Source organism: Pecten maximus, chromosome 7, assembly GCF_902652985.1.
Source record: "Pecten maximus chromosome 7, xPecMax1.1, whole genome shotgun sequence".
Taxonomy (NCBI): domain Eukaryota; kingdom Metazoa; phylum Mollusca; class Bivalvia; order Pectinida; family Pectinidae; genus Pecten; species Pecten maximus.
Window position 1 is genome coordinate 6,198,738 of NC_047021.1, and position 15,976 is coordinate 6,214,713.

General features: G+C 39.0%; 1 protein-coding gene across 1 annotated transcript in view; it reads left to right on the top strand.

Annotated features, from left to right (window-relative positions):
- The window catches only part of LOC117331445 (gelsolin-like protein 2), a 55,626-nt gene that overhangs the window by 29,024 nt on the left and 10,626 nt on the right, over nucleotides 1-15,976 (top strand). The window contains exons 7-10 of the mRNA XM_033890159.1: nucleotides 1,479-1,606; nucleotides 8,206-8,314; nucleotides 13,233-13,343; nucleotides 13,695-13,781. Of these exons, the coding sequence (XP_033746050.1) occupies nucleotides 1,479-1,606; nucleotides 8,206-8,314; nucleotides 13,233-13,343; nucleotides 13,695-13,781 (435 nt within the window). The remainder of the gene's footprint in view (nucleotides 1-1,478; nucleotides 1,607-8,205; nucleotides 8,315-13,232; nucleotides 13,344-13,694; nucleotides 13,782-15,976) is intronic.

A 15,976-nucleotide genomic window follows, 5' to 3' on the forward strand; every position in this document is an offset into this window, starting at 1 on the left:
GTGACCTGACGACTGGGTAGTGACGGTATGTAATCATGCCACGATCTGTTAATTATCTGTTGTCTGACCTGACGACTGGGTAGTGACGGTATGTAATCATGCCACGATCTGGTAATTATCTAATGTCTGACCTGACGACTGGGTAGTGACGGTATGTAATCATACCATGATCTGGTAATTATCTGTTGTCTGACCTGACGACTGGGTAGTGACGGTATGTAATCATGCCACGATCTGGTAATTATCTGTTGTGTGACCTGACGACTGGGTAGTGACGGTATGTAATCATGCCACGATCTGTTAATTATCTGTTGTCTGACCTGACGACTGGGTAGTGAAGGTATGTAATCATACCACGATCTGGTAATTATCTGTTGTCTGACCTGATGACTGGGTAGTGAAGGTATGTAATCATACCACGATCTGGTAATTATCTGTTGTCTGACCTGACGACTGGGTAGTGACGGTATGTAATCATACCACGATCTGGTAATTATCTGTTGTCTGACCTGATGACTGGGTAGTGAAGGTATGTAATCATACCACGATCTGGTAATTATCTGTTGTCTGACCTGACGACTGGGTAGTGACGGTATGTAATCATACCACGATCTGGTAATTATCTGTTGTCTGACCTGACGACTGGGTAGTGACGGTATGTAATCATGCCACGATCTGGTAATTATCTGTTGTGTGACCTGACGACTGGGTAGTGACGGTATGTAATCATGCCACGATCTGTTAATTATCTGTTGTCTGACCTGACGACTGGGTAGTGACGGTATGTAATCATGCCACGATCTGGTAATTATCTCATGTCTGACCTGACGACTGGGTAGTGACGGTATGTAATCATACCATGATCTGGTAATTATCTGTTGTCTGACCTGACGACTGGGTAGTGACGGTATGTTATCATACCACGATCTGGTAATTATCTAATGTCTGACCTGACGACTGGGTAGTGACGGTATGTAATCATGCCACGATCTGTTAATTATCTGTTGTCTGACCTGACGACTGGGTAGTGACGGTATGTTATCATACCACGATCTGGTAATTATCTAATGTCTGACCTGACGACTGGGTAGTGACGGTATGTAATCATGCCACGATCTGGTAATTATCTAATGTCTGACCTGACGACTGGGTAGTGACGGTATGTAATCATGCCACAATCTGCTAATTATGTGTGAGATTGACTGCACCCTGAAGTCTTACAAGAGTGTAACAGGTAACAATTGTCATGTCTGGTATACGTTCGAAGAATAATTATTATTACTATAATGAATTTGAAAGGAAGGTGGATACTTTATAGTGTATTCAATTAATAACTGTTATTCGAGGTTAGTTTACAAGGACATGATTGATATTGGCAGGAAGCAAACTGTTTCAGAAATAGATCTTGGTACTGTGGGTTAGAGTTTTACTGCATACTTATTGATATGTTCACATGGAATCTAAATATTTTTTTACAGGATGAGTATGGAACAGCTGCGTATAAAACTGTGGAGTTGGATACCTTTCTAGATGACAAACCAGTTCAGCATCGGGAGACCGAGGGACATGAAAGTGATTTGTTCAAGAGTTACTTTGATTCCATTACGTAAGTTTCTTACCAACTATACAAGGATCAAGTCCTAAAATAACTGCAAAAAAATTATAAGGAGAAGTAACAAGTACAGTGGACCCTCGATAATCTGAATACCTTCGTTCCCAGTCCAAACCGTCCGGATTACGAGTTTTCCGGACTGCCGAATTTCGTGTACCAGGGCAAAAAAATTGCCGTATAAGAGTTATCTCCCTTGATTATATAAAATCCGGGACGTTTCATAAACACGTCTAATTGTCAGACTTTTTAACAATAAATATACTTATGTTTCTGATATGATTCTTGTTTTATTTTGTAGAAAGTAAAAAATAAACTATGTTTTTAAAACAACATGTAAAGTGAAAGTTGTTTTATTTATAGCGGGCATATGTGACCTACAAACAACACACATGTGTCACGTCCCGGAGGTTCACAAACAAGTAGAAATTACAAACGTTAAATACCTTAAATAAAATACCCGGATTTTACAACTTACCGTCAGTCCATGTTTTTTTTATGATTTTTACGTACCAGAAACCCCAAGCTAGATTATCTACGCGACACCAGCGAGAACTACCCGAGATGTCCAATAATTATTAAACCCGTATTCACTTAACAATGTGACGCTTAGTTAAGTATCAGACGACTATTGACTAATTTGTGTATAATCAACCCAGTTCTTGTGATCACTGCTTAATACGTAAATGTGTATGTAATTAATAACATGCATCTTTCAATGAGTCGTCGTTTCACGTAACGGTGTCACAAAGCCGATATCCGTGTTTACCTAATACAAGTGTTAATGATGTTAATTACCGATCATAAATTTATTACATGTATTTGAGATTGATTGATTATCGTATCACGTACTGTATGTTTGTGCATAAATTCTGTAACATTTAGGTCATAGAGAAAAAGCAATGTACCGTTATAAAAACAAAAGCTACACATTGTAACACAGGTAAACACCCAGGGCTATGACCTGGCAGCGGTCGCTATGGCTACGCACAGTGTCAAGCGATAGTCTGTACCGCTGTCGACACGGGTGACTTGCCCCGACATTTTTTTCTCCTCGTGGTGAAAAAATCGTCCGGATTATTGAGGGAAATTTACTAATGAAAAGTACGTTCCGTTCCCAAAATGGGCTTCCGGAATCGGAATCGGAATCCGAATTTCCGGACTGGTGAGTACAAATAACGTTACGGAAATCCGTTCCCGTGCATTTCCGTCCGGACTGTGAGTTTTCCGGACTATCGGCGTCCGGATTATCGCGGGTCCACTGTATATCAATAAAGAATTTTAGTTAAGGGGAGGTAACCTGGTATATGGAATAAAGTAGTCTAGTTAAGGTTACGTAACCTTGTATATAGGGTAAAGTAGTCTAGTTGAGGGTATGTAACCTGGTATATAGAGTAAAGTAGTCTAGTTAAGGTTACGTAACCTGGTATATAGAGTAAAATAGTCTAGTTAAGGTTATGTAACCTGGTATATAGAGTAAAGTAGTCTAGTTAAGGTTACGTAACCTGGTATATAGGGTAAAGTAGTCTAGTTAAGGTTACGTAACCTGGTATATAGAGTAAAGTAGTCTAGTTGAGGGGAGGTAACCTGGTATATAGAGTAAAGTAGTCTAGTTAAGGTTACGTAACCTTGTATATAGGGTAAAGTAGTCTAGTTAAGGTTACGTAACCTGGTATATAGAGTAAAGTAGTCTAGTTAAGGTTACGTAACCTGGTATATAGAGTAAAGTAGTCTAGTTGAGGGGAGGTAACCTGGTATATAGAGTAAAGTAGTCTAGTTAAGGGGAGGTAACCTGGTATATAGAGTAAAATAGTCTAGTTGAGGGTATGTAACCTGGTATATAGAGTAAAGTAGTCTAGTTGAGGGTATGTAACCTGGTATATAGAGTAAAGTAGTCTAGTTAAGGGGAGGTAACCTGGTATATAGAGTAAAGTAGTCTAGTTAAGGTTACGTAACCTGGTATATAGAGTAAAATAGTCTAGTTAAGGGTAGGTAACCTGGTATATAGAGTAAAGTAGTCTAGTTGAGGGTATGTAACCTGGTATATAGAGTAAAGTAGTCTAGTTGAGGGTATGTAACCTTGTATATAGAGTAAAGTAGTCTAGTTGAGGGTATGTAACCTGGTATATAGAGTAAAGTAGTCTAGTTGAGGGTATGTAACCTGGTATATAGAGTAAAGTAGTCTAGTTAAGGTTACGTAACCTGGTATATAGAGTAAAGTAGTCTAGTTAAGGGTATGTAACCTGGTATATAGAGTAAAGTAGTCTAGTTAAGGTTACGTAACCTGGTATATAGAGTAAAGTAGTCTAGTTAAGGTTACGTAACCTGGTATATAGAGTAAAGTAGTCTAGTTAAGGGTACGTAACCTGGTATATAGAGTAAAGTAGTCTAGTTGAGGGTATGTAACCTGGTATATAGAGTAAGTAGTCTAGTTGAGGGTATGTAACCTGGTATATAGAGTAAAGTAGTCTAGTTAAGGTTACGTAACCTGGTATATAGAGTAAAGTAGTCTAGTTAAGGGTAGGTAACCTGGTATATAGAGTAAAGTAGTCTAGTTGAGGGTATGTAACCTGGTATATAGAGTAAAGTAGTCTAGTTGAGGTTACGTAACCTGGTATATAGAGTAAAGTAGTCTAGTTAGGGTATGTAACCTTGTATATAGAGTAAAGTAGTCTAGTTAAGGTTATGTAACCTGGTATATAGAGTAAAGTAGTCTAGTTAAGGTTACGTAACCTGGTATATAGAGTAAAGTAGTCTAGTTGAGGGTATGTAACCTGGTATATAGAGTAAAGTAGTCTAGTTGAGGGTATGTAACCTTGTATATAGAGTAAAGTAGTCTAGTTAAGGGTATATAACCTGGTATATAGAGTAAAGTAGTCTAGTTAAGGTTACGTAACCTGGTATATAGAGTAAAGTAGTCTAGTTAAGGGTAGGTAACCTGGTATATAGAGTAAAGTAGTCTAGTTGAGGGTATGTAACCTGGTATATAGAGTAAAGTAGTCTAGTTGAGGGTATGTAACCTGGTATATAGAGTAAAGTAGTCTAGTTAAGGTTACGTAACCTGGTATATAGAGTAAAGTAGTCTAGTTAAGGGTATGTAACCTTGTATATAGAGTAAAGTAGTCTAGTTGAGGGTATGTAACCTGGTATATAGAGTAAAGTAGTCTAGTTGAGGGTATGTAACCTGGTATATAGAGTAAAGTAGTCTAGTTAAGGTTACGTAACCTGGTATATAGAGTAAAGTAGTCTAGTTGAGGGTATGTAACCTTGTATATAGAGTAAAGTAGTCTAGTTAAGGGTATGTAACCTGGTATATAGAGTAAAGTAGTCTAGTTAAGGGTATGTAACCTGGTATATAGAGTAAAGTAGTCTAGTTAAGGGTACGTAACCTGGTATATAGAGTAAAGTAGTCTAGTTGAGGGTATGTAACCTGGTATATAGAGTAAAGTAGTCTAGTTGAGGGTATGTAACCTGGTATATAGAGTAAAGTAGTCTAGTTAAGGGTATGTAACCTGGTATATAGAGTAAAGTAGTCTAGTTAAGGGTATGTAACCTGGTATATAGAGTAAAGTAGTCTAGTTGAGGGTATGTAACCTGGTATATAGAGTAAAGTAGTCTAGTTAAGGGTATGTAACCTGGTATATAGAGTAAAGTAGTCTAGTTGAGGGTATGTAACCTTGTATATAGAGTAAAGTAGTCTAGTTAAGGGTATGTAACCTGGTATATAGAGTAAAGTAGTCTAGTTGAGGGTATGTAACCTGGTATATAGAGTAAAGTAGTCTAGTTAAGGGTACGTAACCTGGTATATAGAGTAAAGTAGTCTAGTTGAGGGTATGTAACCTGGTATATAGAGTAAAGTAGTCTAGTTGAAGGTATGTAACCTGGTATATAGAGTAAAGTAGTCTAGTTGAGGGTATGTAACCTGGTATATAGAGTAAAGTAGTCTAGTTGAGGGTATGTAACCTGGTATATAGAGTAAAGTAGTCTAGTTGAAGGTACGTAACCTGGTATATAGAGTAAAGTAGTCTAGTTGAGGGTATGTAACCTGGTATATAGAGTAAAGTAGTCTAGTTGAGGGTACGTAACCTGGTATATAGAGTAAAGTAGTCTAGTTGAAGGTATGTAACCTGGTATATAGAGTAAAGTAGTCTAGTTGAGGGTATGTAACCTGGTATATAGAGTAAAGTAGTCTAGTTGAGGGTATGTAACCTGGTATATAGAGTAAAGTAGTCTAGTTGAGGGTATGTAACCTGGTATATAGAGTAAAGTAGTCTAGTTAAGGGTACGTAACCTGGTATATAGAGTAAAGTAGTCTAGTTGAGGGTATGTAACCTGGTATATAGAGTAAAGTAGTCTAGTTGAGGGTACGTAACCTGGTATATAGAGTAAAGTAGTCTAGTTGAGGGTATGTAACCTGGTATATAGAGTAAAGTAGTCTAGTTGAGGGTACGTAACCTGGTATATAGAGTAAAGTAGTCTAGTTGAGGGTATGTAACCTGGTATATAGAGTAAAGTAGTCTAGTTGAGGGTACGTAACCTGGTATATAGAGTAAAGTAGTCTAGTTTGAAGGGTAGGTAACCTGGTATATAGAGTAAAGTAGTCTAGTTGAGGGTACGTAACCTGGTATATAGAGTAAAGTAGTCTAGTTAAGGTTACGTAACCTGGTATATAGAGTAAAGTAGTCTAGTTGAGGGTATGTAACCTGGTATATAGAGTAAAGTAGTCTAGTTAAGGTGACGTAACCTGGTATATAGAGTAAAGTAGTCTAGTTGAGGGTATGTAACCTGGTATATAGAGTAAAGTAGTCTAGTTAAGGGTACGTAACCTGGTATATAGAGTAAAGTAGTCTAGTTGAGGGTATGTAACCTGGTATATAGAGTAAAGTAGTCTAGTTAAGGTTACTGTAACCTGGTATATAGAGTAAAGTAGTCTAGTTGAGGGTATGTAACCTGGTATATAGAGTAAAGTAGTCTAGTTGAGGGTATGTAACCTGGTATATAGAGTAAAGTAGTCTAGTTACCTGTATATGATAAGTAGTCTAGTGAGTATACCTGGTATATAGAGTAAATATCTCTAGTTGAGGGATGACCTGGTATATGATTAATAGTCAGTTAAGGGTACGTAACCTTGTATATAGAGTAAAGTAGTCTAGTTGAGGTATGTAACCTGGTATATAGAGTTTAAAATAGTCTAGTTGAGGGATGTAACCCTGTATAGAGTGTAAAGTAGTCTAGTTGAGGGTATGTAACCTGTATATAGAGTAAAGTAGTCTAGTTAAGGTTCGTAACCTGGTATATAGAGTAAGTAGTCTAGTTAGGTAGTAACCTGGTATATAGAGTAAAGTAGTCTAGTTGAGGGTATGTAACCTGTATATAGAGTAAAGTAGTCTAGTTAGGGTAGTAACCTGGTATATAGAGTAAAGTAGTCTAGTTGAAGGGTAGTAACCTGGTATATAGAGTAAAGTAGTCTAGTTAAGGGTATGTAACCTGGTATATAGAGTAAAGTAGTCTAGTTAAGGGTATGTAACCTGGTATATAGAGTAAAGTAGTCTAGTTAAGGGGAGGTAACATTGTTTCTGGAATGAAGTAGTCTAGTTAACGGGAGGTAACCTGGTATATGGAATAAAGGTCTCACACAACTAATTCAGCCTATCAGCTGGTGTTTCACCTGACCAAGTCCCTGAGGAAAATGGGTTTCTTGGGTTTGTAGCTATTTCTTGAGTAAATTACACATGCAATGGGTACTTTCTATATATGAGAATGAAGAGTAGGGTCTTGAGATTCTGAAAATCAAAAATATACACTCTTGGTATAAATAGAAAGATGTAGGATTTCAGGTGTAAAAAGGCGGGAATTCCCCAGGTGGGGGTTCCCCTGTCTATTGTAAATATCAGGGTTACTGTCTTCCAAGTACTGGTAGGCTTTTATATGCTATTAAGGGGAGGTAGCCAAGTTTATGGAATAAAGTAGTCTGGTTAGGCAAGTAGCCTGAGCCCCGTTCGATTTGCACTCTTCTCATTCTAGAACATATCTTCCGGTCACTCGATTTGAAGCTCTTCTGCTTCTGGAAGATCTTCTACCTCTTCCGTCTCGAAGCTGGAAGATTTATCTTCCAAGATGGCGGCGACCGTGTTTTAAGTGTGCGAGTGATGAGTTTCACTAGAGAAGGATTTATAACACATACATGCGCATGTTTGTGTCATCGTGTTTGAGAAAACTTAAAAACTTGCTTATTTTTTGTTTTATTCTCCCGGTTTACTCGATTTACATATAACGGAATACGATCTTCTTAGAAGGCTTCTCTTCTTAGAAGAGTGCAAATCGAACGGGGCTCCGGTATATCTAGCTGAGGGGAGGTAATCTGGTATATAAATGAAATTGTTTAGTTAGGGGAGGAAACCTGGTATGAGGAATAAAGAAGTCTAGTTAATAAACTGCTATAGCTGAAGTTAAAGAGAAATATTAGACCTGCTATATGTATAACTGTAACATGTAATGGGAGGTAACTTGGGTTATGGACAGTATGGTTTTGAGAGGAGGAAATATGGTTAAAGATATAGCTCTATAACCTAACAGTAAACTGTCAATTATTACAGTATCCTGAAAGGAGGTGCAGACACTGGATTCCGTCGTGTTCAAGTTGAGGAGTTCAAAACCCGTCTTTTTAAATTCTGTGGTACCAGGAAGAACATAGAAGTCAAGGAGGTATGATTGTGGATTTATTGCTGGTCACTTTTATTATGCTGATATGTTTAGCTCACCAGTTACGAGTGATACTAAGATAAAAAAAACTTTAAAAGTGTTTTTGGTATTTTTTTCAAGTCAATAAGTGTACACTCTACACCCTTCCGATCGGGTATATACATTGATAAGAGGTCTGGGAGGGATGTTATGGCAAAATGATATTGAAATCTATTGAAATTTTTTTCAAATTTTGCCATGTTTTGGACAGTGGTCCATCCTGTTGGCTATCATCCTTCTGTCTGTATACAATCCTTGTTATCTTGTTTTTTTGAGAACTACTTCTAAGAAATTTGCTAAGGATATATCTCTTAACTTCACATGAAGGATATATCTCTTTAACTTTACATGAAGGATATATCTCTTAACTTTACATGAAGGATATATCTCTTAACTTCACATGAAGGATATATCTCTTAACTTTACATGAAGGATATATCTCTTAACTTTACATGAAGGTTCCCTTAAGTCCCTAGTTATGACCATTTGAGTCTGATCAGGAAAACAAAATGGCTGATATTTGGCCGTTGTTAATTTTGTGAGTTGAAGGTTATTTCTCAGAAAGGGATGTCATTGTACTGTTGAATTAGTGAAGGACTGAGGGATGTCATTGTACTGTTGAGTTAGTGAGGACTGAGGGATGTCATTGTACTGTTGAGTTAGTGAGGACTGAGGGATGTCATTGTACTGTTGAGTTAGTGAGGACTTGAGGGATGTCATTGTACTGTTGAGTTAGTGAGGACTGAGGGATGTCATTGTACTGTTGAGTTAGTGAGGACTGAGGGATGTCATTGTACTGTTGAGTTAGTGAGGACTGAGGGATGTCATTGTTCTGTTGAGTTAGTGGAGGACTGAGGGATGTCATTGTACTGTTGAGTTAGTGGAGGACTGAGGGATGTCATTGTACTGTTGAGTTAGTGAAGGACTGAGGGATGTCATTGTACTGTTGAATTAGTGGAGGACTGAGGGATGTCATTGTACTGTTGAGTTAGTGAGGACTGAGGGATGTCATTGTACTGTTGAGTTAGTGAGGACTGAGGGATGTCATTGTACTGTTGAGTTAGTGAGGACTGAGGGATGTCATTGTACTGTTGAGTTAGTGAGGACTGAGGGATGTCATTGTACTGTTGAATTAGTGGAGGACTGAGGGATGTCATTGTACTGTTGAGTTAGTGAGGACTGAGGGATGTCATTGTACTGTTGAATTAGTGGAGGACTGAGGGATGTCATTGTACTGTTGAGTTAGTGAGGACTGAGGGATGTCATTGTACTGTTGAGTTAGTGGAGGACTGAGGGATGTCATTGTACTGTTGAGTTAGTGGAGGACTGAGGGATGTCATTGTACTGTTGAGTTAGTGGAGGACTGAGGGATGTCATTGTACTGTTGAATTAGTGGAGGACTGAGGGATGTCATTGTACTGTTGAATTAGTGGAGGACTGAGGGATGTCATTGTACTGTTGAGTTAGTGAGGACTGAGGGATGTCATTGTACTGTTGAATTAGTGGAGGACTGAGGGATGTCATTGTACTGTTGAGTTAGTGAGGACTGAGGGATGTCATTGTACTGTTGAGTTAGTGAGGACTGAGGTATGTCATTGTTCTGTTGAGTTAGTGGAGGACTGAGGATATCATTGTACTGTTGAGTTAGTGGAGGACTGAGGGATGTCATTGTACTGTTGAGTTAGTGAGGACTGAGGGATGTCATTGTACTGTTGAATTAGTGGAGGACTGTGGGATGTCATTGTACTGTTGAGTTAGTGAGGACTGAGGGATGTCATTGTTCTGTTGAGTTAGTGAGGACTGAGGATATCATTGTACTGTTGAGTTAGTGAGGACTGAGGGATGTCATTGTACTGTTGAGTTAGTGAGGACTGAGGGATGTCATTGTACTGTTGAATTAGTGAGGACTGAGGGATGTCATTGTACTGTTGAGTTAGTGAGGACTGAGGGATGTCATTGTACTGTTGAGTTAGTGAGGACTGAGGGATGTCATTGTTCTGTTGAGTTAGTGGAGGACTGAGGGATGTCATTGTACTGTTGAGTTAGTGGAGGACTGAGGGATGTCATTGTACTGTTGAGTTAGTGAGGACTGAGGGATGTCATTGTACTGTTGAGTTAGTGAGGACTGAGGGATGTCATTGTACTGTTGAGTTAGTGAGGACTGAGGGATATCATTGTACTGTTGAGTTAGTGGAGGACTGAGGGATGTCATTGTACTGTTGAGTTAGTGAGGACTGAGGGATGTCATTGTACTGTTGAGTTAGTGGAGGACTGAGGGATGTCATTGTACTGTTGAGTTAGTGGAGGACTGAGGGATGTCATTGTTCTGTTGAGTTAGTGAAGGACTGAGGGATGTCATTGTTCTGTTGAGTTAGTGAGGACTGAGGGATGTCATTGTACTGTTGAGTTAGTGAGGACTGAGGGATGTCATTGTACTGTTGAGTTAGTGAGGACTGAGGGATGTCATTGTTCTGTTGAGTTAGTGGAGGACTGAGGGATGTCATTGTACTGTTGAGTTAGTGAGGACTGAGGATATCATTGTACTGTTGAGTTAGTGAGGACTGAGGGATGTCATTGTACTGTTGAGTTAGTGAGGACTGAGGGATGTCATTGTACTGTTGAGTTAGTGAAGGACTGAGGGATGTCATTGTACTGTTGAGTTAGTGAGGACTGAGGGATGTCATTGTTCTGTTGAGTTAGTGGAGGACTGAGGGATGTCATTGTACTGTTGAGTTAGTGAGGACTGAGGGATGTCATTGTACTGTTGAGTTAGTGAGGACTGAGGGATGTCATTGTACTGTTGAGTTAGTGAGGACTGAGGGATATCATTGTACTGTTGAGTTAGTGAGGACTGAGGATATCATTGTACTGTTGAGTTAGTGAGGACTGAGGATATCATTGTACTGTTGAGTTAGTGAAGGACTGAGGGATGTCATTGTACTGTTGAGTTAGTGAAGGACTGAGGGATATCATTGTACTGTTGAGTTAGTGAAGGACTGAGGGATGTCATTGTACTGTTGAGTTAGTGAAGGACTGAGGGATGTCATTGTACTGTTGAGTTAGTGAGGACTGAGGATATCATTGTACTGTTGAGTTAGTGAGGACTGAGGGATGTCATTGTACTGTTGAGTTAGTGAGGACTGAGGGATGTCATTGTACTGTTGAGTTAGTGAGGACTGAGGGATGTCATTGTACTGTTGAGTTAGTGAGGACTGAGGGATGTCATTGTTCTGTTGAGTTAGTGGAGGACTGAGGGATGTCATTGTACTGTTGAGTTAGTGGAGGACTGAGGGATGTCATTGTACTGTTGAGTTAGTGAGGACTGAGGGATGTCATTGTACTGTTGAGTTAGTGAGGACTGAGGGATGTCATTGTACTGTTGAGTTAGTGAGGACTGAGGGATGTCATTGTACTGTTGAGTTAGTGAGGACTGAGGGATGTCATTGTTCTGTTGAGTTAGTGGAGGACTGAGGGATGTCATTGTACTGTTGAGTTAGTGGAGGACTGAGGGATGTCATTGTACTGTTGAGTTAGTGAGGACTGAGGGATGTCATTGTACTGTTGAGTTAGTGAGGACTGAGGGATGTCATTGTACTGTTGAGTTAGTGGAGGACTGAGGGATGTCATTGTACTGTTGAGTTAGTGAGGACTGAGGGATGTCATTGTACTGTTGAGTTAGTGAAGGACTGAGGGATGTCATTGTACTGTTGAGTTAGTGAAGGACTGAGGGATGTCATTGTACTGTTGAGTTAGTGGAGGACTGAGGGATGTCATTGTACTGTTGAGTTAGTGAAGGACTGAGGGATGTCATTGTACTGTTTTAGTGGAGGGCTGAGAGATGTATTGTACTTTTGAGTTAGTGGAGGGCTGAGAGATTTCATTGTACTGTTGAATTAGTGAGGCTAGTCCTCCTGGTCCAGAAGACCAGTGTGAGCTTATGCCATTGTGTGGTGTCAGCTGTCTGTCTGCCTGTCCTTCATCATTTTTACCTAAGACAATTTCTTCCAAATAACTGATTGTAATTAAACATATTTCACTGGTAGTATCCCTATATGGGAATTCAAAAAGCTACAAAAGATCGGTCTGACCCCCCAGTGCTTCAGATTAATGATGCGCCCGCGCCAATCCCACATAAATTGTTTAAATGATGCATGACTTACCTTGTACATGGGCCTGCCGGCACAATGCAACTATATACTAAAATGAAAGTAGTTAGATTTCCAAGTGTGGTCCTCATTCCGTAAGATCACACAACCGAAAGCACATATTAGGAAAATGACAAGTTTGACATACAAAAGGGAAGTAGATTCTTTTACTTTAAGAGTTGTTATGTGCATATTGCTTTGAGATATGTAGACATAAATTGGAATGGCTATTTGCATTAAAATATATATGTTTTTGCCAGTAGCGAATTGACTTGGTGGTTATGATTTGGGTCAGCAGGTTTGGTGTTTGTAGTGAAATTAAACAATGAATTACGACAAGTGTTGAATGAAAACAGTTTGTGAAACAAAGGAAAATATATCTTACTTATATAACAGTTAAGGAAAATATATTATACTTATATTACAGTTAAGGAAAATAATATTGCTGTTAAGGAAAATATATTTTACTTATATTACATTTAAGGAAAATATATCTCACTTATATTACAGTATCAGAATTAATGTTAGGATTATCTGTATCACAAAAACTTGTTGTCCAAAATAAATCATGGTACACTAGTAAGTGGTCATAAAAATGCTGGCCCATGGTTTAGTAAAATGGCTCCTACTTTCTGGTCTAGATTGGCCCAATGACCCATGTTAATGCAAACAGGGAGCTGAGGGGACGGGGCCAAAATGGAGCTATCATAATCAACATCAATCTATTTGGTTTGTAGGTACCCGCTGCAAAATCCAGCTTGAATTCAGACGACGTGTTTATCATTGATTTAGGTCTTGAATTGTACCAATTCAATGGCAAAGGTGCCACTAAAGATGAACGGTTCAAGGTTTGTGCAAAATTGTTTTCCTTGTCTTTCAAAATAAACATTGTGTCTCTTTCATTTTGACCCAGTATATAGTTACGATAAGCTCACCAAATTAGCATTCTGACCCAGTATATAATTACGATAAGCTCACCAAATTAGCATTTTGACCTCGTATATATTTACAATAAGCTCACCAAAGTAGCATTATGACCCAGTATATAATTACGATAAGCTCACCAAATTAGCATTATGACCCAGTATATAATTACGATAAGCTCACCAAATTAGCATTCTGCAATCATGTCCCAAAAAAAAAAAATTGTGGTTCAGTCGTTATTAAGTGGTTCCATTACATGTTGTCTTCTTTTTCAGGCCACACAGTACCTGCAGAAACTGAAAAGTGAGCGTGGAGGCAAGGCCAAGGTTGAGGTGTTGGATGAGACGGATACTTCTGATAATGTAAGTTGTAAGGGGTTTGGCACTTTTTAGGTCACCTGAAACAAAGTCTCAAGTGACCTATTCTAATTGCCTCTTGTCCGTCGTCGTCCGTCTTGCGTCGTCAGTCTGTAAACAATTTACATTTTCAACTTCTTCTTCAAAACCGCTGCACCAAATTGAATGAAATTTGGCAGGAAGCTTCCATGGCCAAAGGTCAGCCTAAATTGTGAATTATATGGTCCCCATCCCCCAGGGGCCTGAAAGGCAGGGCCAAAAAGGGTCAAATTGACTAAAATTTCAAAAATCTTCTTCTCAACTTCCAGATATGGTAGAATCAAATACTCTTCACAGATAGATAGGTCTTAAGGTGCTTTACCAAAATGTGAATTTCATGACCCTGGGGTCTCAGGTTTGCCCCTGGGGAGGGGGTCAACTTTGCTATAGTTTATATAGGAAAATCACATTTTTGACTATATCATTCGTTTCATTTCTATTGGAATTCATTCTAACTTGGTTAACATTATCAGCATGGGATGACAGTTTAATGGTATGGACATGTTGGCCTTGACCGACCCCCAGGGGTTGATGGGTGGGGCCAAAAAGGGTCAAATTGACTAAAATTTCAAAAATCTTCTTCTCAACTTCCAGATGTGGTAGAATCAAATACTGATCTTCACAGATAGAAAGGTCTTAAGGTGCTTTACCAAAATTGTGAATTTCATGACCCTGGGGTCTCATGTTTGCCCCTGGGGAGGGGGTAAACTTTACTATAGTTTATATAGGAAAATCACATTTTAGACTATAATTTGTTTCATTATCCCCCGCGAAACGCGTTTGCGGGGGATATTAAATTGGACTCCCTCCGTTTGTGCGTCCATCCGTCCGAGATTCTTTTCCGGGTTATAACTCCATAACGGTTCAACGCAGCTCCTTGAAACTTTCTGTATATATCCGACTAGTGCCCTAGTTGTGCCTTTTGCTATTGCAGACCTTCCATTTTCGGTATTTTTTCTGTCACCATGGAAACTTTAGTCAAAAATACCAAATTACTGTTTCCTTTTGTTTCCGGGCTATAACTCAAAAACCGTTCGACGCAGCTGCTTGAAAATTTCTGTATATATCAGACTAGTGCCCTAGTTGTGCCTTTTGCTATTGCAGACCTTCCATTTTCGGCATTTTTTCTGTCACCATGGAAACTTAGTCAAAAATACCAAATTACTGTTTCCTTTTGTTTCCGGGCTATAACTCCAAAACGTTCAATGCAGCTCCTTGAAACTTTCGGAATATATCAGACTAGTTGTGCCTTTTGCTATTGCGGACCTTCCATTTCGGTATTTTTTCTGTCACCATGGAGACTTAATCAAAAAAACCAAATTACTTTTTCCTTAATAACTCTTACTTTGAGCTTGATATATACATGTATTTGGGTTTTCATACCAACTGCGGGGCACGGGGGATAATGCCAAGCTTTGCGGCTCCCTGTTTCTATTGGAATTCATTCTAATTTGGTTAACATTATCAGCATGGGATGATAGTTTAATGGTATGGACATGTTGGCCTTGACCGACCCCCAGAGGCTGATGGGCGGGGCCAAAAAAGGGTCAAATTAGCTGAAAATTCCGAAATCTTCATCTCAAGACCCATATAAGATAGAATCAATTACTTTTGATAGATGGAAGGGTCTGAAGGTGCCTAACCAAAAGTTTTATGGCCCTGAGGTCTCATGTTTGCTCCTTTGGAGGAGGTACCGTTTACTGTTGTTTATATAAGGAAATAACATTTTTGACTATCATTTGTGTCATTTCTATTGGAATTAGCAGTTTTGGAAGACAGTTTGCTGGTATGCAGTTATTGGCCCCCAGGGGCTGGTTGGCAGGGTAAAAAAGGGTCAAATTTGCAGAAATAGTTCAAAACTCAGGTGACCGTTAAGGCCCATGGGCCTCTTATTCTGAAAAAAATCCTTTACTTTTCTGAATTTAGTTGCCTTCAAATTTACCTAGAGAGATTTACCTCATCACAAATTGATTTTACCTAGCCAGATATAACTTGTGACTTTGAGATATACACTTGTGTAGCACCCTAAAATGATACAATGGTGTAAAATTAGGAACTTGACACCTCTTCCTAGCACCCTAAAATGATACAATGGTGTAAAATTAGGAACTTGACACCTCTTCCTAGCACCCTAAAATGATACAATGGTGTGAAATTAGCTG